The sequence below is a fragment of the Manacus candei genome, unplaced genomic scaffold (assembly GCF_025592945.1).
Source record: "Manacus candei isolate 608988 ecotype Guabito, Panama unplaced genomic scaffold, ASM2559294v1 h1tg000021l, whole genome shotgun sequence".
Taxonomy (NCBI): domain Eukaryota; kingdom Metazoa; phylum Chordata; class Aves; order Passeriformes; family Pipridae; genus Manacus; species Manacus candei.
The window spans coordinates 996,286-1,020,390 of NW_026138069.1; the positions used below are offsets into that span (position 1 = coordinate 996,286).

Sequence of the window (24,105 nt, forward strand, 5' to 3'; positions counted from 1 at the left end):
GCGGCCACTTATTCTCGCACAGCGCGCACCCCCCTTCCCTTCCCTTCTCTTCCCGTCCCGTCCGTCCGCTCACCGCGTCCCGTCTCCCTGGGGATGGCCGTCCCTGGCCTCCTCCCGCGGCGCTGAGGCTGGAGCTGGAAGCGGCGCTGCTCCCGCCAGCGGCGGAGCGGGGGCGGCCGCTCCGTCCGTCCGGGCAGCCCCGGGGGGGGCGGTGGAGCCCGAGCGGGAGGGGCCGGGAGCGGAGGACACGACAGCGCGGTGGGATTTGTGGGAATTCGCGCCCGTTTACAGCATCGAGTCCTCATGGAGCAACACTGACGCATCCTCCCCGGCACCGCCGGGTACATGTGATATACGAATCCCTACCTCAGCCTCCCCCTCCGCAAGTGTGTACAAAAGTGCCACAACTTAACTGTTTGTTGTCTGCCCATAACTGCTCCCCGGCGTGCCCCGGGATGCCGGGACAGCCCGTCAGGTGAAAGCTGTTAGACACAAGCCAGACCTCAAACGACCGGCTCCCACTTGGGGCTCAGCGCAGCCGCCCCGCCGGGACAGATCCCGCCGGGTCCCGCTCCCGCTCCTGCGGGGACACACAAGGACAGGGGCTCGGGAGGGGGCACTGCGGCGGCCGTGGTTTTATTTGATCAGCTCTTAGTTAAACTTCAGGCCATAAGAGTAAATGCCTCTTACGCGGCGGTGTTAGGATAACTGATTTCTGAAGTTACGCTCATTATGTAATAAACATTTCCTACCAGGATTTAAAACTGGTCCTCGAGTCGTTTTTTGCAGGGAAAAAAAAAAAAAAAGAAGAGGTCACTAGTGTTTCCCTTCCCAATTTCACAGCTGCTAGAGCTGCCTAATCATATCTGATTAAACACAGATAAAACACAGATATTTGCAGAATATATGTTTTCAACCCAGTGAAAGCAAAATATCTGTGGATGTTTAAGAAAAAACATCCTTTATGTCAGCTGCAAGGAAAGCCAGCCTCATTTGATGTGTCATGGGTTTCCCTGTGAGGTTTGTGCAGTTTGGCAGCCCATTTCTCTGTTGACTGTGGTGGTCAGCCAGACTGTAGAGCATCTCTGTAGACAGCCATTCATCTCAGAAAACGTTGTTTTCTACCATGTGATTAAAGCAACAACACCCTTATAAAATACATGCATACTCCTGGCATGGGCATCTGGAGACCTTTGTTATCATGGAGCTGTTTTCCAGAAAAACAGCTTGCACCTAGGATGGAACTATGAGTTCAGTTCTACTACCAAAGTACCTTAGAAACCAATACCTCTAGGTGGGTAAATCTCTGACTGTACAGAGCCCTGTACTGCTGCGTTAACAGCTCTCTCAGAAGTTGAGCACAAATAGTAAGGCAATGCCCAGCAACAACAATCCACCACATGCCAGGCTTTTGCCCCACAGAGCTTTGGAGCTGGCATGCCCTCTCAATTTGTGCAAGAAGTTGTAGTTAGTGCTCCTTGATTAATTTTACTCTCATTATTTTGCAAAACATGGGACATTAAATTTATTTGCCTGGTTTCTTTTCTGCGAGCACCTTTGTTCTTATATTCTAAGAGAAAGGAATTACTTCTGCCTCTGCAGGGGTCAGTCAGAATTCAGCAGTGTTGCTAGGGCTTGGAGTTGGCTGTCTTGCCAGTGTCATCTGTTTGGTTTTCATGCTTCATTTGGTCAACAGTTAGCATGTAAGCAACTTTTAGAGCACTTTCCACCTTTCTCAAGGAAACAGAAAGCAAACTCTTTTCTTTTGATTTCTCTTGCTCTTTGGAGACATCAGTCCGTGCAATATAGCTCCTCACTGCCAAGCTTGATCTATGTGTTTTTTCTGGGATCACAGAGCAGCAGAGAAAATAGCTGTCTTGGTGTAAGTGCAGGGGTTTTTCAAGGCTTCCCCACAGACAGATCTGCCTCTTGGGTCACATCCAGAGGAGTCTACAAACTTAAATAGGCACTGGTGAAAGAATCTCATCTATCTATCTATCTATCTATTGCAAGTAATTTCTCCATGTCCTTGTGGGGAAATAAAGTGCAATATGCTTTAAAGCAAACTAAAAAATCTATAATTAAACAAGGGCTAAAAATCCTAAAGGTTGACCCAAAGTATCTTCCTGACTTCTGTAACTTCAGTGAATGACACAATTTGCCCTCAAGTTTTATTTGCCTTTTTCTTTTCTGATAATTCATTTGTTTCTTTAAATCTTATCTCGAATATTCAGCAGAAGCTCTTCTAGCAGTGCAGTTCAGCAAGTCTGGGTGAAAGCTTCAATGTAAATTCTGTAGTTAGCTGTTGCAGTTGTGGCACAATGAATAGACATATTCTACACAATATGTAGAGTGGATATTTGAATCTCTTAATTGCCCAGACAGAAGGACAACTAACAGATGATTAACAGACAAATTCAACTGTAATTTGAAATCATAATATTAAATCTTTAGGGACGTAAGGTGACAGTTGACTAGATGTACAAGAAAAAGATATTGATCTCTAAGATCTCAGTGAAGTAGTAGAACAGAAGCTTTTCTTCCCTGAAATGAAAAAGGTTGGCACCCTCAAAAAGACATTTTCTGGTCCTTATTGAAAACTGCTTGTAGTATCTTTCTGGAGAGCTTTGTCTAGTTAGAGATCACACAGTACATTCTGTCAAGTCATTCAAGTGAAGGGATTCATACAGATCATTGTGGTACATGAATATTTATTTCTTCGATATGACAATACCCCCCCCCCCCCGAATTCTTTCTCTGAACCCGTGACACATTTGAAATCTGTTATCATCTTCCAGAAAAACTTTCACTTTTTATTTTCCTCCATATGTCATTGCTGTCCAACTGGTAGTGGTTAATTGCAATAAATATTTGTCTCAGTCAACCTCTTTTCACTGCATGTGTTCCTGTGTATTTTCTAGACATCTTCTCAAGACCAAAGATGATGATTTTTTTTTTTTTTCTGCAGGGCACAAGCAGAACTTGAGAGAATGGAAGAGATCAAATAGAGACAGGAATAAATTTAGCATTTTTGCAGGTAATGCCTCTTTACATATTGGCTTGTTACGCACTCCATTGCTCTCTAGCCCTCTGCTTTTCACACACACATTACTGGGTGATCAGTCAGCTACCACCAATTAATTACATAACAATCTAATACAGACTAGAGTTCTTAAAAGACTAAGAAATTTTATTCTAACAGTGTGGGAATAGACTGCTGTGCTAAAACCACAGAAGATAGAGGCTATTGAACAATTACAACTAAAGGAAGACCAAGGGTGCAATCCATCATTATTACTGGCTAAATAGCAATAATAAGTAGCAATTATAGTGGTTTCTAGGTGATCCACAATGGCAAACTAGTTGAAACTTGAAAGTGTAAAAAAAGAGGGCAAACCAAAGGTTTCAATATTAGTTTCAGGTATTTAGTTCAACAAAAGTGAAACTTATAGATGCTAATGTAGAAGTGTGGATTGTATTTAATGTGAAAGCCATACTGACCATAATATATCTGAATTACGTCATTTGAACAGTTTTTTCAGTAAATTGATGTTGCAAGACAGTGAAATCAGTTCTGACAACATTTAAAAGCAGAAGCTTATATGTACTGTTATTTCATATCTTAAGCTCCTACCATTTAAACCAGAGTATTTTTTTCCACCAAGGTTACCAACTTGATTTTTGCATAGTTTCACGCTGCTATAAAATAGGAAGAGAAAAAAGCTGAGGAAAAGTGAATTTTTTTCTATGTCAGTAGAAAAACCTCCTATTTTATAACAACCTGTAAAAGTTGATGGCTTGTCTTACAGTGGTAACAGATCCAGGATGATTGACATTTACTATATCCATGCACAGCTCCCAGGGTACTCTTCCACTGTCTGCAAATCCAGCAGTTTAGAAAAATAAACACTAACAAGGATTTCCACTTTCAAAGACCTTTTAGTAGTGAGTCTACTGAGTACTCTGTGACTTCTGCTCAAGACAGAAAGAAGCTGCCTGCACCATGTGCCTGACCAGCATTGTTTCTAAAGCCAAAAGCATAACAAAATTGTGTATTTGCAAAGGGACAATCCTACCTATCTTTTACCTCCTTCTAGCTCAGTATGGTAACTACTACTTTTCCTACTCCTCTAGTATAATTTGTTATTCCACTCAGATTTGGTTTTGTTCTTTAGTCTCCTGTTTTTTTAATGTACTCTACCTTTTATTTTTTTCTGCTAATTAAATATTTTATCACTCCTCTCATCCCACTTTCAGGTAGTTCTTGCCTCTTTCAGTTATTTCAACTTTGTTTCCCCTTATGAGTAGCAGTAAGCTTTAATGACAGTTGTCAATAGAAACATAAGACTTCAGGGGGAAAAGGTAAACCAGCCAGAATTCTGTTTATGCTCTAGCTGCCTTTTTTTTTCTCCGTTAAATAAACACTTCTTCCACATCCAGTTATGGAAGTCTCCTGCTAGGAACAGACAGAAGATGATGAAATTCTGGCATCCCTAAGCAAAAATTATAACAGGATAAAAGTAAAATACGTGACTAGAAAACCTTAATTCATTTAGTTTGGCTTTCACTTTCTTGGCTTTTTTTCCACCCACCTGTGTAATTTTACATATTAATTCCTTAGATTTTTAAAATTGTAAGCAGAGAATGTGTATTTGTAAGACTGAAATAGAACAAACTGAAAGGAGTTAGCAAAAGGATAGTGTTTTATATACTTGTTGATGGACAAACTCAAAAATCTTTAACTCCTGAAAGATGTCTATGCCTCACTTAGCAGACATACATATTATCTATTAGCAGTAGTTTAAGTTAGTAAATTGAGCTATGAAAGTAAATGAATACCTCATTAATTACATTTTTTAAAAATCTGAATGTGTCTAGGTCTATGGAGAGCACACTTCCCTTACTGCTTGCTTTTAGTTGTTTTAAAAATCTCTTAAAACTTGGACCAATACGTTAACGCCAAAAGGCTTTGAAATGGGCTTCTTCCTGGAATTTGTCCCAAGACTTTCCTTTAAAATACACGCAAGTGAAACAAAGCTATGTATTGAACTTAAAACAGCTTAAAAAATAATGCTTATCAGAATTTCAGACCAGCAGTACAAACCTTTTTTGAGAAACACCTCCTGCCCTGCAAACTTATACTCTTATTTTCCATTCTACCCTGGACTATGCTTCCATAATGTGTGGGGATGGAACACAGAACTCATTCAACTCAATTACTTTCCAAAAGAGTTTTCCAGTCTATATATTTGTGAGAGTACTTCTTTTGTCTGATCTATGTGTTTCTGCAATGGTTTTAGCAAGAAGCAAGAGATTATTCAAATAAAAAGCTATAACATTTGAAAATGCAGTAAGAGAGGTCTTAATGGCAATGTTAGGATACAGCACAGGGGACAGATGCAAGAGAGAAAGTGAAAAATTCTAGAAATGCTGTAAAATATATATCTGGTAAAGAAACCTCTGAATATTCATGGTCTCAAATACACTTCAGTTTAGAACAGTTTCTCCTTCCTAGGAGAAACTATAAAGGTTGAAACATTTTTTATTTTTTAAAAAGTTGTGCTAAAAGATTATTATAAGAATTTATTAAATGCCTCAAGGCTAGGCATTTTCAATACATAAAAGTAGAAATGATAGGCAAAGCTTTGAATTTGCATGTTATGAATTTTATATTGCACATTGCTGCTCATGTAAGTAAAAGAAATGCCTATGTTCCTTGATCTGGCAATTTAGAAGGAGGTAATTTTTGATACTTGCTATGAAAACCACCCAAAAACCCTAAAATAAACTATACAGAAAAATACCTCGGTAATAACAGTGGAATGAATTGAAGAAACATTTTACTTGAACAACTCACAAATATCTGTGCCTGTTAAAAATCTTTTGCAAGCTATAAATCTAATCCAAGTGCTTCTGGAGAAGTGGCAGAGAATTCCATGCCAAAACCTTTCAATATTTCTGTTAATGGTAAACAACTTGTGTGGGCACATAAAACCAGATCCCCACTCACAGTTGTTTGCTATCTCAGTTGAAGAAAGTGCCTATTATGACCTCCACATCAGTCGATCACAGCACTGATCCAGTTGCCTGGATGACATCTGGTCATTTTTAGAGCAAAGCTGTTCTGCTAGAAAAGGTATCTCGCTGTCCCTCTCTCCATGGAAATTATTCTAGCAAGCAAAGACAGCACATACTAGCTCTAGGTCCCCACAACATTTCCATATGCATTGACAGATCTCAGGATATTAGGAAATGATGCAAGTAGGTTTGGGGAAAGGGAAAGGAATGGGAAGCTGGGGCATGGAAGGCATGAAGAAATGAAGGTGACAGCAGAAAGTTCAATATAAATTAGGTGTTCATATTACACATAGATAAAACCTCATCCTGGTATTTTTTATCTCGCTGGACATAAAATTAAGACAATGGAATAAATACAAAATGTAATTTCAGATAATTCTAGCAATGGTAGCGAATCTACAGTTGCAGACAAAATTACTCAATTTGGTATTACACTTCATGCTTCACAGACTAGAAAAATTATACACTTGAAGGCCATTCATCCTTAATGTCCTTATCTAAGAATTTGTTACATTTTCTGATATTGTATAATTGAAATGGTCTAAGTGGAGGACTAGTCTCTTACCAATAATGTAGAATCTGCTTCAAAACATGCCAGTGCCACTACACTAAAAAATTGGCCAATAAAGACAGATTAGTTGGTCAGATGCATTTACTTTGAGTTATGACATAGTTTGACGTCAGTTAATAAGTTTGTCTGACATTCAAATAGAGGTTACTGAGACTTTAACAGGTATTTCATCAAACATACAGTACTATATTTTATATCTCAATAAGGAAAGATGATTCTGTCTTGCAGTACAAGGCTAGAAGTCCCAAATTTTAAATTCCATCTTCTTTGGGAAGATGGAACAAGAAAGTGGCCTTCTGTGTAGATGTGGTGCTTAGGAACATAGTTTAGTGGTGGGATTTGCAGTGTTAGCTTTGCAGTTGGGCTTGACAATCTTAAAGGCCCTTTCCAACTAAATAATTCAGTGATTCTGTATTTATTTCTTCTTTTGTGAAATACTATTACTTGTTCACTGCAAAAATTATGGTAAAGTTTATAATAAAAATTCTTTTAATATTAAAAAAAAATAATTTCTGTATCATTATAATTAGCAATTTAGTATACCATAAAAATTATTTTAGTGTAACACAATGCAGAAGCCTGCTGACATTTCATTAAGAAAAGCTCAATATATTTTCTATGAGTTGAAGTCAGTGCTTTCAGGTTTCCATTTATTTGTTATATTCACTCCTTGTGTGCAATACAATGACACTTCTGTTATTTCTCTCAAACTCTCGTTTTTTAAATTTTTATTTTATAACTCTGTGTGTGTATATTCCTTACCTCAGAAAATTTTTTCCTTTGGCTATTCCTTTGGTATGTTCAGGAATAACCGTAGCTTCCATTCGCGAGAGCTGAAAAAACCCCACAGAATTCATGCTGAGCTAGAATCTGCTGGTTTAATTCCCTGCTGGGAGTCTGCCAGTTGGAAAATGCTGACCAGCAAGTACAGGTCTTAATTACACAAATCCAGAAGCTGCTGCCAACCTTTCCCCATTGAGAAGCATTTGTTTTCTAGTGTTCTTCTTGATGAGCAGATTATCACACAAACATAATTTATTGCTGCTTTATATTGTAAGCAATTAAATGAAGAAACCTTTTAAACTCAAGGGAATTTTAATAGGTTACTTGCAAAACGTTATTGCAGGCAACAACTTGTACAACTTGATTTTAGTTCCAAACCCACCAAAAAATTATACAAATCAGCATTGTAAAAGTGTCAGATTAATGCCTTACAGGCTTTGCTGGCAGAATTAATTTCTAAATTCTAGATGTGGGGAAACATTACTCTCATTTTTTTCCTTTTCCTTTTTTTTTAGAAAAATTTACAAGTGAAATATTACTACAAAACTTTTTTTTATAAGGAATTTTTGCAAAACATTTACATTTTTACCATCAACTATTTTTCTGTTTCAAAATCATTATGTAGATTTAATACCCTATGCTGCACATCAATTCTCGCGGGATGACAATTCAGTGACATGCATAAAAAAACACCACAAGGCATTAAAATGAAGACTTAAATACAAATATTGTTACAATAAAACAGTTATAAAATTGAAAAATAGGACCTAAACATCATGCTTACTTAACTTTGACAAATTAACTTTTTCTCCTAGATTACACACTTTTATTACTGCTCTCATGAAAGAAGGTGATAAATAATGACTTAACACCAATTGCTAATGTAATCGGCAACACATACACAAACCTAACCAAAGAAAGTATATTGTAAGAAAAAAACTATTCTAACACTGGAGTTCTACCATGGTAAATACACTTTGCACTGATAATTACAATAAAGCAAAATTTTTAATGGTGGCAAAGGGAATGAACAGTGAAATGCCATTAAACAAGATACTACTGCACATCTGTGCCCTATTACTTACAACAGCTATATCCCACTGAGTCAAATAAAGGACATTGAAATTTACGATCCTTTTAAGACAGAAAAGTGGATTCAGAATGGTATGCAGAACAGACTGTCAAAGTGTTTCTAATTCCAGTGGTAAAATGTGCACCTGCTAACACAAGTTAATGTACTTGGGATGCTATGAAGCCAACCAGATTTAGATTTGGATACATCTATAATAGGGATTCATTGCAGATTGAAAATTACTTCAGTTTCCTCTGTGCATACATAAGTATGCATGGAAAAAATTACGTATGAAATGGTTGTGCAGAATGCTTGTAACTTCAGTTTACAAAAACTGTTAACTTTTAGGAAACATGGTATTAATATTAGGAAAGTTCTTCTTTGCATAAAGAAATGTAGAGCACTGATTGTGAAGCATAATGATAAAATATATATTTGATGTTTTATTTCCTATATAATAAAATTAACAGTTAATACTACCTAATGTTCATCTGTATTAAATGTAACACCTAATTGATTCTGATGTTTTAAATCCAGATACATCAGTTAAGAGTACTTTAAATAAAATATACAAAATAATGTACAAAACCCAACTAAAATTTAAAGACTCTGTTACAAGTCTAAAAAAGCTTTAAGAAACTTGAAATTTATAACCACAGTGTAAAATTGCTTTTCTTTTATCTCAAAGCTTTTTATGTAAACTGAAAGTATAAAATACCCTCAGCTTAGTATTTTGCTACAAAGGGCTGGCCTAAAGTGTACACAGTGTAAACAATGATTGGTATTTCTTTTGCTTCAAAAATACAGAAAACACCACAAGACTGATAAAGTGTTCAGATGAGAAGTATACATTTTTGAGGGAACGCACAGGGTATCTGTTATGTCTTGCAAACCAACAGCTACCACACACATTCTTCCTTCCGTAATTTGCGCGGGAAAAAACCCCATCTTATCCCTCTTGCACTGTACTTCCTTTAGTTACGTAAAAAATATTTTGGCATATAAATTTCTTTAAAAACTGGTCATGAGAATTTATTAACAAATGACTTTAGATGTAAAAGGTTACATTTATGCCATGAGAAGTAATTAAAAATCTTGAGTATGAAATATTTGGCCATCTTTACTCCTTGTGTGTACTGCGGTTTTCACATAGAAAAGGCAGGTTTTGTTGTTATTGTTTTTTTTCAATTTCCTCTATATTCACTGTCACATTTGAAAATGTAACCAAGCCTTTGAAACCAAAATTCATGTTGCAAAATATTTATCTTTTCCCACTTTGTTTTGTAGTTGGAGGCTCAATATGAGTTGATAGGTAACAGATATTTATTACCAGCCCACATATTATCCTTGAAGAGAAAATAGTAATATTTAGGGGAAAAGAGAGAAAATGATTACTTTTTTTTTTTTGGTTAAAATGTGACCATTTTTTCTTTGGCTATAAAGTCAAAGCACAAAGAACTCAGCACATTAACCACAACATAATAAACTAGTATTTACAGAGATGAGTTGCTGGAGAATGAGCTACAACACTCAATTGTCTGATTAATTTCCATGAATTCTAACAAAATTAAAACATTTAAATACCTAAAATTGAGTTTTTAAGATTCAGGTTACCTACGAGTTAGAGATGGGCCACAGATGTTTTAAAATACAGAATCATAGAACCACAGAGTGATTTGCATTGGAAGGGACTTTAAAGATCATCTAGTTCCAACCTCCTTGTCATAGGCAGTGACATATATAATGAAATGAATTACCAAAAATTGACACAATTTTTTTCATCCTACATAAAGATAACATTACTTTTGTAAAATCTTATGTTAATATCTTTCTATGGTTTTATCTTTCCTACTGTATACACTAATTCTACATAACCTTAGCTCTCTACACAAAGAGAGTAATGAAAACACTGATTGTCATTTATGCACACTACTATAATGTAGTGGTCAAAATTAGTCTGAGGTCCACCTCAGAACCACTTCACAGCATGCATCGTCCAACTGCTTCTAGAATAGTTCCAAAACTTGAGAAAAGATGGCCAAAATTAACTTATGTGTTGTATGGACTGAGCAAAAGCCTAACAAAAGCCTAAAATATATCCACTGTTGTTCATCCTGTACTCAGTTTTGCTATGCCTTATGGGAAAAGGATGCTCTCACGAAAATATTACAAATTTATGTTAAAAATAAAGTACCTTCATCAAATGGTATTAATCCTAGTCGAGGTCCACCCTGTTTTACATTGAAACTATCTGATTTTATAAACACATTAATATACAGTGCTAAAATAGGGGGGTAAAGTTCACTTAAAATCGTTACAGAATATACAGACATATAACTAAAAAAGTACAGTATGGAAATATTATTCCTCGATCTGGTTATCCAGTCATCAATTTGCGGTGTTTGTATCTTTGAAATTTTTGTCTTGTTGCACCGGTGTACACTTTCCATGCTGACCCTTCAATCTGGAACAGTTACAGAAGTCGTGACTGAAAAAATTATTTCCTGCTCTGTAATCCACTTTACCAGCCCACTTCCATATCCTGAAAGGTATGTAAACTTAAGTGCAGCACTAGGTGTCCATATAAATGATCCTTTCAGAATTCTTCCATGTTTGTTGAAACATTAGGGGTTGCTGGGTTTGAATCTTGAGAAATGGCAGCAACAGTGACAATTCTTGGAGATCCAAGAACCTCAGTAACTGAAGAGTCCAGTTCTCCTGAGGTAACGATAGCAAGGGCTGTTCCACCACCCTTCTTGTTCTGATGAGTTTTGACATGTTTCGAGAGATGGTCACTTCGCATAAACCTTTTAGAACATTCTGGGCACTCAAATCTCTTTTCACCTTTTTTAAAAGAAGAACAAAACCAAAATGTTACTGAATGAGAGCACTGAACGCTGCTTGATCATGAACGTGACCCTATTCTATTCAACATTTGAAGTGTCTTTAAAAGGATACAACATTTTCTTTTCTACCTGACTCATTCCCAGGTGTGTTCTGTTTAGTCACAGGCTTTTGGCAATCTACTCTTCACTACTAAAATGTTCTCAACAATTATTTGCTATGCTGTGATTATCTGGTGAGAAGTTTGAATCTCAGGTCACTAGAGAATTTTCATAAACTTCCATAAACCTAACAGAGTGAGGGAAGTGAAAGCCCTCAAAGAACGACTTAGCATTTTTTAAGAATACTTTTATTATTTAGATTACAGGGATGGGAAGGGAATTTGGAAACATGAATCCCAATGCTTCATGAGGATGTATGAAATCTACGTCAAGAGAGACAAATTCAACATACTAAAAGGTCCTACCAGTGTTCAGATAAAATTATCGCTTACGACATTGGGTGGTGTAAGCTGGCGAAGGAGGGACAGGGAGGGGGATGCCCTCCTGGGGCTAGAAATATGAAGGTTGATAAAATTCTCAGCTTCTAAAAGGTCCACTTTTCCAATCTGAACTGTTAAGAGAACTTGCTTTATCAGCTCCCACTTGAAACTTCCAAGAAACTTCCCAAGAAGACCAAATCTAATGTATGGACTAGGTTAACAAATTTCTTAAAGATTGAGCTAGCCTAAGTGAGGAAATAATGACCCTGGTCCATAACCAGTCCTACATGGCCAACCTAAATTTGTTAAATTTAGATCAGGCACTAGTTAATGTACATAAGCTATCTGTGATTAAGTGATTATCTTTCTCTAGCCCAAATAGAGAAGAACAATTGAAACAGATCCCATTTAATTTGTACGATTTCATAGTCAGTTTGAATTGACAAAAACTGAAATCTAACACTTCCTCATTTTAAAATTACTTTACTTACATTTAAAAGTAGTTTTCAGATAACCTAACAAGTGAGAACTTTGATACCACTCTTTAACCATGGCCACTATGACTCAGACTTGCCGTACTATGCGTACAAGAGAGGGCTGACCAACCTGTGTGGGTTCTTCTATGTCTTTGTAACTCATCACTCCTTGTAAATCGCTTGCCACAAAAAATCCAGTTGCATATAAACGGTCTTTCACCAGTATGCCAGCGCAGATGTGCTCGAAGATGAGATGTCTTGCCATAAACTTTTCCACATCCTTCAATATGGCAGATATGTTGTTTCTTTTTTCCTGGTTCATTACTGCCTCTAAAAAGATCATATTTAAACAGGTAAGTAGTTATATTCTAAAATATTATGAGCTATTGGGAAAAACATTTCATGCTAATAGAGACAATGATAATCTCCTGTCTAAAAAAACCCCCACAAATGTACTTTCTAATAGAAAGCATTAAAAATCTCAGCGATATAAGACAATCTCATGCTCAAATGAGGCAAGCTGTGATAAGATGCTAAAATATATACTGATAAAATTTACATTTACCTTCCTTCTCCCTCTCTGCAATTAGGACATGAACAGGCAACTCTTCTCAGTCTCTTGCCAGGCTGCACTTCCTGGTCAGAAGCTTGCTGAGCTTGTTGCAGCTGTACTTGGGTTATCTGATCAGGACTAACAGCACCAATTGCTGCATTAGCAATGCCACCTACTGCTACGGTAACAGGAGCTATTGTGGCTTGCTGTACTTTTACTCCATCCTGTCCTTGCTGTTGACCTGTAAAATAAAGTGTTTGCACCTTTTATTAGTCGTTTTGATAAGTGAAATGCACCAATAAACATCCTGCATTTTGTAGAACAAAAATCCACCCAATGTTAAGGGAAGCCATAAACCAAGTGTTAAATCCAGCCATTTTCCTGAAGCACTACCAGAGTACCTATGTGCTAGCTTAGATAGCCCTGTTTAACGTAATTTGTTATTAGAACAGCGCAAGACTGCAAATTACGGACTAAGAAACGTTAACTAGTTTAACAAAAGTTTTTTCTCTCAAAAGCTGAGATAAATTAAACAAAATCTTATGGAGAAATATTGTTCAATCAATTGCCAATTAATGTGTCTCTAATAACCTTTGAAAACATATCTGCATTCAGAAAACTACAATTTGCTAATTTTAAGAGTTGCTTTATGGCACTGGCAGAATTGTCACTTCTCTAACAATTTGTCCTGAATCAACATTGAGCCATAAAGGAACTTTCACAAAGAAAAAGAAACATTGTAGGACTAGACTTGAACAAGCTAACATACCAGAGCTTTCTTAGGATTGCTGTTTTGCAGGATTCTCCACCTGGGAGGGTAATTCTGGTTATATGTACAAATGGAGGGACAAGAAGCTGGAGAGCAGTCCCACAGAAAGAGATCTGGGGTTGATGGCAAGCTGTATATGAGTCAGCAGTGTGCCCTGGCAGGCAAAACAGCCAGTCATATCCAGGGGTGCATCCAGCACAGCACAGTGAGCCAATCGAGGGAAGTGACTGTCCCGCTCTACACTGCACTGATGTGGCCCCACCTCAAGCACTGTGTGCTGTTTTGGGTGCCTTAATATAAGAAGAACATCAAACTATTAGAGTGTGTCCAGAGGAGGGTGACCAAGATGGTGAAAGGCCTCGAGGGCGAGACTTACAAGGAGTGGCTGAAGTCTCTTGGTTTGTTCAGCTTGAAGAAGAGAAGGCTGAGGGGTGACATCCACACAGTCTGCACCTTCCTCAAGGGGGGCAGTGGAGGGGCAGGTGCTGATCTCCTCTCTCTGGTGATCAGTGTTAGGACACGAGGGAATGGCTTGAAGCTGCACCAGGGGAAGTTCAGGTTGGACATTAAGAAAAGGTTCTTCACTGAGAGGGTGGATGGTCACCAGAACAGGCTCCCCAGGGAAGTGATCAAATGGAATTCTAAGATTGACTTGATGAATGAAGAATTCAGCTTCATTGCCTAAGTCCATTAATCTCATTGGCTTTCTTGATCAAAGGAAATCAGGATTACTGTCTTGATATTAAAGCAAAATAGAGTATTCTGATATAGGTAAGAAATGTAGTTTCTTGAGCAGCAGAGTAATATTATGTTTGCTTTAAAAATTAGTACTATACAGTCTAAGAAAATAATATGATAAAATAAATCTGACACAGATATATGACTTCTAGCTGCAATACAACAACACAATGCTAGTCCTGCTAATAATGGGAATGGGACAAATATAATTAGATGCTGTCATTTTTAAAAATTCAGTGCCTTCATTCAAATGGGAAATTAAAGGAAATAATACCTAATACCTCCTTATTGAGAGAGTGTAATGGGCAACCAGAATTCCTTAGGACAGACTACTATATTTTAAGACTTGGAAGTCTTCAGTATTGAAGCATTCATTTAAAACTCAGAAATCCCTTGGAGGTAACATGATTCAGAGAGATTGTAATGGTTACTTCGACTTACTTCTCAAGCATCCATAATAGACACCATCACTAGGGACTGGGAAGAACACTCTCTCTGAAGCCTAAACTGCCCAGCTAACGAGCGAGTTCAGATACAACCCAGCACAGGACAATGACTACTTCGTTCACATGATTGCTGAGGAGCAGCAGATGCCTAGACAGGCTATCTTGTGTGACATGGTGCTAACAGCCATAGGTGAAATCTAACACAACCACCTGCTACCACCACACACATGCAGGTAGTTTAGGACTGAAGAACATGATATACAGAGAACCTCCCAAAGTGACCTGACTTGTTCTCTAACAGGCCACTGTTGGCTACAAGAAATAGAGTAAATCTGTCTTTTGTCTAGGTCAGTACCAGGTTATTTTCACCAGCAGCACTGACCAAATTTTCCCAGTTATCTCCCTTGGTTTATGTCTGGAAGTTGCATCTGATATGCCTAGATATGAATACACATGAATCCTTTGTTTTCTTAAGCAGGCCACAAATATTGACAGATGCTGAGTGTTTTGAGTTCTCTGAAAAGAACAAGGACAAACCCACAAGAGATAATACTTGAATCCCACTTGCTGTAGGACAGATAGATAGTAAAACAAAAAAAAATTCTAAAAAAAGTCTGGTATTTGCAGCAGAGGAAAAATAATTACAGGCCTAATCTTAAGTGCAGAGTCCCCACATGTCTATGACAGAACAAACACTTTTCAGAATAGCAATGTACTGGAAATAAATTTATTTTCCACAGTCTAATGGGAAAGAAAAGCAGTCATGAGAATCCTTCAGGGAGCATATGATAGGGTAAGGAGAACATCATAATATAAATGCAAATAGTAATATCTAGTACTTCAGTCTAACACTGGCAGAAAAGGACACAAGAGCTTCCAAAGAAACTGAGAGGTTCAGGGGCAACTCCCTGTCAGGCTCTTAAGCTGTTGAAATGCTGACCACGTGTTATAAATAGCCAGAGTCAAAAAAAGGCCAATAATTTATTTTTCTTATATCTAATGCTTATCTTATATGATAATGTGATTGCTTGCATTGAAAACCAGCTGCACTTTTTTGGTGAGCCAAAGGTAAATGAAAAGGAAGAGCTTGCTCATCCTTGTAATCTTTCCCAGAGTACAATCTGCTCACTGCTAAACATACCCAAGATGCAAACTCCTTTAATTCACAGAGCAGCACTACAAATGATGAGTCTGTGAACGGTCATGACAAAAGTTAAAGATGTAACAGACATTATGGCCACACCTACTGCAGCCTTTTATTCTTTTTTCACTACTAGTCACATTTTCAAGTACATTATTAAGAATTATCCTTCATTGTTACAGTCTGTTAGAGGGATGACTCCAACTGTGTCATAAAGTCTTCTTTGAGCAAAAAAGTCCTGTAACGTAACCAGTCTCTGGTCAGAACTCAGCTGAAAGGGATAATTGTCTCTTCATTTTCTCTTTCTCTCTGATTTTCTTGAATTGATATTAAAGTTTCAATACAACTTTTCCCTGGGCTGCCAAACCAAGGCTTTTCAAGCAAGGTGTGAACTGAGGCACTCAAACCCTGAGGATGATGACTCCTTTTCTCACCCAATGACTAGTGATCAATGTCCAGCACATAACTCTTGCTGGATCTGACAAATCCACATTTATAGGGAAGCCTGTTCAGCATTTCTAAAAACCCAACATACTATGCTGATAGATATGAACCAACTTCCACTCTCTAAGTCATGAAACAACCAACCACAGTATCTTCTGATACTTCTTCAGAATATCAAGTACCACTGCTGAAACACACTTTATCAGTTCTGAACTTTCCTTCCCCCACGTGAGGAGACCAGATGTATCTTGGAGTATAGGATACACACTACTGAGCTACAACCTTAATCTATTTATTAAACATAATATAGTGATACATCTGAGTAGAAATTCTTCACAGTAACTGTAAAGGTGATAATAAAAATACATAAGAGAAAATGCCAAATAAGGCTGCTCAGGCAGAAAATTACATTATCCATATGTTTTCAGTTAAACAGTAATTAGATGACTGCTCTTTAGATGGGATTAACTAGCTATAACACTTTTAATGCAAATGTTGATTTTTCTTCTTTAAATTAATCTCACGGAACTGCTATTTTAAAATCCCTTCCCTTGGATTCCACTTACTAAATTCAGAACAGAACATTCTGAAACTCTGAAAATATCATACAAATTGCCTTATTTAAAGAACCACACCACAATATTCAATAAGCAAACCTAATTTTTGAGATAAAAGAGTACGTGAAGGCAGCACACACATACGATAAATATTTTTTATCAGAGATTTACATAGTTATCAGAAAACACCGGGAAGCTCAATAATGTAATTCCTAGACTTAATTTTTGTTTTGAACTTCTGGGAGAGCATCCCAACAAGCTAGCACGCTAGTGATCTACAGGATAGAAATTTATCTTTCTCCTTTTAAAGCTGTTAAACATAAACAACAAGAACAAAGAATCTTGAAAATAAAAGGAATATATTTTAGACCACTTGAAAACATCTTTTCTCCTAAAGAAAAATCAGAAAATTTTCACAAAACAACTGACAGAACGTGTCCTAAATCTCAAAGTAAACCTGCTGTAGACTTGAGTTGTATGGGATTTGGATTTTTTAAAACTATGTACTATCCACTATGGATCACTAAGGGCTTTAACTTTTACATCATTTGTAGTTATTAAGGGAAGATAAAAGCATTTCATTATCTCTTAAATCAAGCCTACCAGAGAAAGATACTGAGAAAACTTAACTACTGATATGAGTTTCTAAGCAGCCTACTAAATTAAATCAGGGCAACATCTAAATGTTTATAAAAATGAGGATTTCTCAGTTGAGAGGATCTAGGTATAAATTAGCTTTTTATTTGAAAAAAAAACCCAACAAACAAGCCTGCTTATTCTAAAAACAGGTGGTTGAGATAACATCCATACAGGAATAGAATGATCTCCTGACACTTTCTAGATGGAGAAAAAAGACCTATCAAAAATATCCCATTTAACTTCTTATAGTAGCATTAAAATACCATTTAAAGCCTTCTAGAAATTCTACCACAACCATGAGATTACTTGGTATTGCTTCTTCCCAATATACTCCAAATCAGAAGACCTGATATCACTACATTTCACCATTCATAATCAAACCTTTCAGTAACAAGAGCTCTCAAGTTTCAGCAGGTTTCAGAAAGAGGTCTAAACAAATTACTACATGAGGGAACCAAGCCACACTTCAGTTCATCTCTGTTATTCTATATGAGTTGTCAAAGCAGTCACTGTACATTTACACCTGCTTTTGGAAGGTAAAACGTTTTTCTCTAGTTCCTGTGGTTTCTTTAATAATGATTTTCTGAAGTTGTGAAATATTTTTGATTAACAAAATCATTGCTGAACTTGTGTATGACTGACCTTTATTATACATTCTATAGGGATATAAAGTTACAACAAAATGTTATAAAATAACATTGATACAAAATAACACTGACACCAACTACTCCACTGCATTTCATTTTCTCTCAGGTCTAAGTTCTCTCTTTCTTTTGGATAGTAATCATTTATTTGACCACAGGACAAAATGCTAACAGCAAGGAAACCTGATATGGTATTTACTTTCAAATCAAGTGCAATGAGACTCACTTATTGCAATATTACATATATGATTATGAATGAATGTAATTAATGTTCTAGAAATTTTTAAGCTTCTCAAACGGAAGAACCTGCATGACTTTAGTCACCAGTCTTTCCCATTTAAGGCATTAAGTAAATGCATTACTTATTAGTGCAAGACACAGGATTATCAAGCTAAAGGATTACAAATCCTTTATTCTTCAGCATCACCTACCCAGCTTTCCAGTTTTGCAGTAAAACTGCATCTTAGCAGTTACAACTCACATATACTTTCCCATACGCGAGTTTGTAACACATTCATACAAGAAAATAGAACAACTTTAAGTAACTACTATAAAGTCAAATAATGTATATACACACACACATACATCTCAATCACATTTTGAGTTAAAAACCAATTTTCAAAATAGTAACTCCAATAACAGCACCTGGATGACTAAAGAAAGCTAATGCATGGTACCTAAGAAGTACCTTCCTACACAGCAAATGACTGCTGATGATCATGGTTATTAGGCTTGGCCATCCATCCTAAGACAAGTTTCCCTTTACTACACACTGCATCTGCACTCGTATTCTTGCTCACCTGAAGTAGCAAGCATGAAAAGCTACTCTCTGAGGCAAATAGGGCAGAAGGGGAAGAAAAGGACTTAACTTCAACGATCTACAGAAATCAGGGGAATCAAGCATTAGAAAAATGGATCTTGGAAATAAGTGAAACTCAAGACTAGGAAAAGGACACTTTCAGGTTCTACTACTTAGTTCCTCAGAACAATTCGATAGATTTCCTGTTGCTGTTGTGCAACCAACATTCAGCAGTCCAAAGAGGACAGCATTAATGACAAGACTTATCTAAGTAGGGTGCACCTTACTGTAAAATCTGAGACACACTTTGCAAAATGTACCTAGAGCCACAGTGGCTAATGTTGCAAAAACGAAAATTTGCTCAACTGCATATCCTAAAAAGCAACGAGAAGGTTGCAGTTAACACTCAAAATTCAATGCCTATTACTGCAGGACAGCTAACTAAAGTTAATGATGGTCTGCAGAGTTCCAAAGCTCTACCAGCATCAGAGCTGATGCAGCAACTCACCCATTAACAACTTACTGATGCAAAGCAATGGAGAAAAAGAAGTTTCTTATGTCCCCTTGCCCTGCAAACACCAGGTACAGTCAACTTGAAAACACCTTTTACTTTAATATTCTTTTTTCACAAAGACATACAGATAATAACTATATATTTTATATATTTATTTGTAGTAAAATACATTTATAATATATGTCTATATAATGTAATAAAATAACACTTTTACTAAGATATAACCAAGATTCTAACACTTTTTAAAAGTCTGTGGCAATAGTTTATAGTCAGAGATCCATTCTTTCGAAAGAAAACCCCAACTACTAGGAAGAAGGTTTCATGCTGAAAAAAGAAGTGCAAATCATCTTTTAAAATTAAATATATGTGAAGACAACAGTGAGTTTCAGTATTTACACAGAGGATGACGCAGTATGCAACAATTTGTCTCTCTCTTCTAGAGCAGTGGTTTATAATGACTTATGAAGAAACAATACGTGACAAAAGAAGAATTCCCCAAAACAGAAACTGTGCGAGCATTGATGCAAGGGACCCACATGTTCTGTAGAGAAGATCAGTTTGTCATAGAGAGAGGAACTGGATTCACCCAAATACTACAAGAAATTAAGGTCATTGCAAATCACAGCATTGTGTCTAGATGCTACTACAAGCAGGAAGTTTCCAGTGCAAACTGCAGTGTCAACTAGACGTGTGTCTTTTCTACTCCTACGGGGCACTGCAGCAAGTTTCTACCTTTTGCCTGTGGCAAACTTTGACAAGATTTATAAGAACTTATCATCTTCTTCAAAAGCTTCCTATGCCTCAGTGTGTTAAAAAATTACTGAACAGCATTATAACTGAACTTAATTTCTGTTAAAAATACCACTTAAAAGCATGAAATTTAAGGCAATAAAAACTTTGAGGGGTTTAAGCATCCTAAAAAAATAAAGTCTGTTTCCTTTAGTACAATAATCTTTTGTGTTACCAATGCCCAAAAACTTTCACAAAGTTTAATGACTTTTCAAAAATGTAAGGCTTTACCAAAGTGCTGTAGGACAACCTGAGGTCACTTCAGCACTTTGAGGCAGAAAAGAAGTTTTCAGGTAGTATCGTCCATTAAACTAAAAGCAAGTTTCCTTTTTATTACTTTATTAAACACAGGAAAGAGCTACCACAAATACAACACAGAACAACCTATACAAAACCAACATAAAAATCAACCACAGAGCTACAGTTTAGTCTTGAACAAAATTTAGTCTTGAACAACCAAGTGGTGGCTTCAGTTAAAGAAGGCAATATCTTTGGTTGTTTTGGATACTGTGACTTCAAATGGAAAGAAACTGTGGTCAATTTATTAGGTATTCTAAAGAAGGAGGTGGAATCGGAAAAATAACTAAAGGCAAGAGACTCTTCCAAAAACCCCTTGATTTTTATCATCAAGTAAATAGTCAAAAAGAACCGTATTTAGTACTGAACCTTAGAAGAACAGATAACTGAAAATCCAAGTACCAACTGAGCTGCAAAGTATCAGAGATGTTGCATGGAAACTAGTGGCAGATCTAAGAAACTGAGGTTTTTAGGTTTACTTTTATGGAACATCTCCCTCTGCCCCATCACCTTGCCCCAACTCTCAGATTATTCTACAGCTTATAGCCACAACATAATGTGGCACGTTTCTTTCCTTCAGCTCTTCCCCCTAACTCTTAAACAGGGATAGGACTAGAAAGAAACTTGGTGACTGTCAGTCTCCACAGTCTGACTAGAGGACCTCAATCACGGTTGGACTTGATGATCTCGGAGGTCCCTTCCAACCCAGTTGATTCTATGATTCTATAATACCTGATGAACTGAAACAAAACAAAACAGAACATCCCCCCACCATCATCTCCCCTCCCAACAAAAGCCTATCTTACACACTTTTGCCATATGCAAACATAAATACTGGTCTCAGAAAGTGTGGTTTTTTTGCATCTCCATTCAATTTCTGAGTATTACCATGAAACAGTAATAGCTGAATCTTGAAAGGACAGAAGTAGGTTGACATAAAAAAAATATATATATGCTAAGTTGCCAGTATTCTCTTTGGATTTTGGGGAGTTGTGATGAGGGGGTTTTTGGTTGGGTTTTATAGGATTTTTGACTATAGTGTAGCTAGCTTACATGTTTTACACTTGATTAGAAGGTTCATGAATGTCCTTGAAATAAATATTTTGGCTATATGAAATGTTATGTTGATCAAGATAAGAGTAAATATGTCTCTTTGTACAGGAGGGATTAGTTAACAGGTACATACATACATACATGAAAAACAGAAAATCATTTAAACAGAAAGGAAGATTGATGACTTTAAAATTAGTTTAAATTGTATAGCAGTTGATAATTTATTCAGAACAAAAAATAATGGCAAGGTGATTAGAAGTTATTATAAGGAATAAAACAAGATTCATAAAACATTTTCAAAGACCTTATACAGTAAGACTAAATATAAGACACAAGTCTTGGTTTTATTAACAGTCTATGGGTAGATAGGTTAATCAATATTAAGACTAATATATTTAACTGATTTTATTAAAGATGTAAAAACTGAAACTTTGTTACAGCCTTCACTAGACAAGGACCAACAAAACTACATATTACAAAATCACAAAAGAAGAGCCATGTAAATCTCTAAGATTAAAACCCTTAGAAGTTCTGAGATCTTCTTAACACTGTTAACCCTATAAAACAGTCTTCTTTTTTGGTTCAGGACAAACTTAAAAGCTTCATGTTTTTGTCAATACTTTCTGATGAGCAAAGAAACAAGACAATAAAGACCCATATTTCTTCAACATCAGTATTTTTCTCAAGGGAAAAGTGGTCACATCACTTGAAACTATAATTAAGGAAAGCCAGACTTGGACCTAACATGTATCCCAAGTTTTTTTTGGCAGAAGGATATTAATTGGTAATTTTCTCTTCACAACAACTTTCTACTCGACTGGCAATCTATGAAGATTAAATATGCATGTTGGAGTAAAATGTTTTTCCGATGACCAGTTGATCAAGGTATACGACTGTTATCAGCTCTCAGTAGTATTAAACATCAGTGGAAACTCCATTCTTAAGAACTGATGCATACAGAAATCAATATAACTATATAACTATACCCCAAACTAAACTAAGCATGTGCTCAGATGCTACATTTCTCAAGAGACTACAGATGTCCAGAACTACTGTTTTGGTGAAAGTGTCATGACAAGGGGAAAACATTCATTATAAAAATTACATTTTGTAATGCAGTCCCAACTAGTTCCAAAGCTACTATGCTATAGCATAGAATTCAAGCAACATTTATTAACTAAATTATTCATTAAAAATCATTGACCACTGAAAAACATAATTGATCTTCAATAATCATAGAATATCCTGAGTTGGAAAGGACCCACAAGCAGCACTGAGTTCAAGTCCTGGCTCTGCACAGGGCAACCCCCAATAATAACACTGTTTATACTTGAAATTAATATTCTCCTTAGAACACAACATGCCATTCCATATATAGATTTTTTTCAATAATCACCATTACCATTAAAGGTTTTTAATATATTAATCCAGTAAGAATTGATTTATTTCATGTACCAGCACCAAAATCATATGAAGCTTAGTACTCCATAATTTAAGTTACAGCGAGGAAGCTATTGAAATCAGATTTTTAACATGCTTCTTGTCTTTCCCTCATGCCAGGTGGTAATGGAAGAACAAGATTGGTTTAGTGCAGATCTCAGCACCATTTTAAAAAATAAAAGAATACTAACAAGCTGATGAAGATGTGCCATATCACTCAGTTTACTTGCTTGAAATTTTATGAACAAAGAAGCTCAGCCAATTCATTTCCTGCTCTATATGCTCAGACTTCTGACAATAGGGAGTGAGGGAGGGGATGGTAAAACCTAATGTTCTCAGACAGTGTGTCTGTATTGATGAAACATTCTTATAAGACCACATAATCTAATATGGAAATACAACTTTAGTAACAATCTTCTCTGAAGAATTTAAAACTTACATTTTATTCTTGAAGTTTATAGCATAGAAATAGTTCATTACGAACCTATTTTACCAGGCAATTATGAGCAAAGTTGGTACTTGAAATGCTTCCCCTTCCCACTTTATTTTAGAAATAATGATGAAGTTATCCCTTGCTACTCACTGGTCAGGCAGAAAAGACTTGTTTTACTGAGGTGTTTTTACCAGGTTATTCTCCATTGTCAATTCAGCTGAACAGCATTCTTTAGGCATCAAGTTCAGGACCTGTATACTGACACTTATTTTTATGCTATCATCACCAAGCGAAATGTTTGTTTTCACCAGCATAGTTAGTTGTTAAACTGTTTCTGCCACTATTTTTAATTTCAGTTTAAGAAAATCTCATAACCAAAGCAATTTTGTCATTAGAAGACTAAATGCTTCTCCTGTAATTATTTTGAAGCATTTAAAAAGGATGCCAGTACTATAATATTTAGAACACGATGGTTCTGCAACAATTCTCAGCTCAAGGCAACCTGAGAACAGTTGTGACCTTTCATGACTTTGGCAAAAGTATG

At 36.5% G+C, this 24,105-nt stretch overlaps 2 protein-coding genes and 1 pseudogene across 3 annotated transcripts in view; 1 reads left to right on the plus strand and 2 right to left on the minus strand.

The window, feature by feature from the left end:
* Nucleotides 1-121, minus strand: part of LOC127470447 (dynein axonemal heavy chain 11-like) — a 46,328-nt pseudogene extending 46,207 nt beyond the window's left edge.
* CDCA7L (cell division cycle associated 7 like) overlaps nt 1-3,001 on the plus strand; it is a 147,705-nt gene extending 144,704 nt beyond the window's left edge. Inside the window, exon 11 of the transcript XR_007904299.1 lies at nt 2,990-3,001. The gene's annotated coding sequence lies outside the window, so the exon portion shown is untranslated. The remainder of the gene's footprint in view (nt 1-2,989) is intronic.
* Nucleotides 3,002-7,512: 4,511 nt separating this feature from the next.
* SP4 (Sp4 transcription factor) overlaps nt 7,513-24,105 on the minus strand; it is a 28,165-nt gene continuing 11,572 nt past the window's right edge. For both annotated transcript variants that reach the window (XM_051785928.1, XM_051785927.1), the window contains exons 4-6: nt 12,871-13,099; nt 12,436-12,635; nt 7,513-11,348 (exon numbers count right to left, since the gene is read on the minus strand). In XM_051785928.1, the coding sequence (XP_051641888.1) occupies nt 11,101-11,348; nt 12,436-12,635; nt 12,871-13,099 (677 nt within the window). In that variant the 3' untranslated portion in view covers nt 7,513-11,100. The remainder of the gene's footprint in view (nt 11,349-12,435; nt 12,636-12,870; nt 13,100-24,105) is intronic.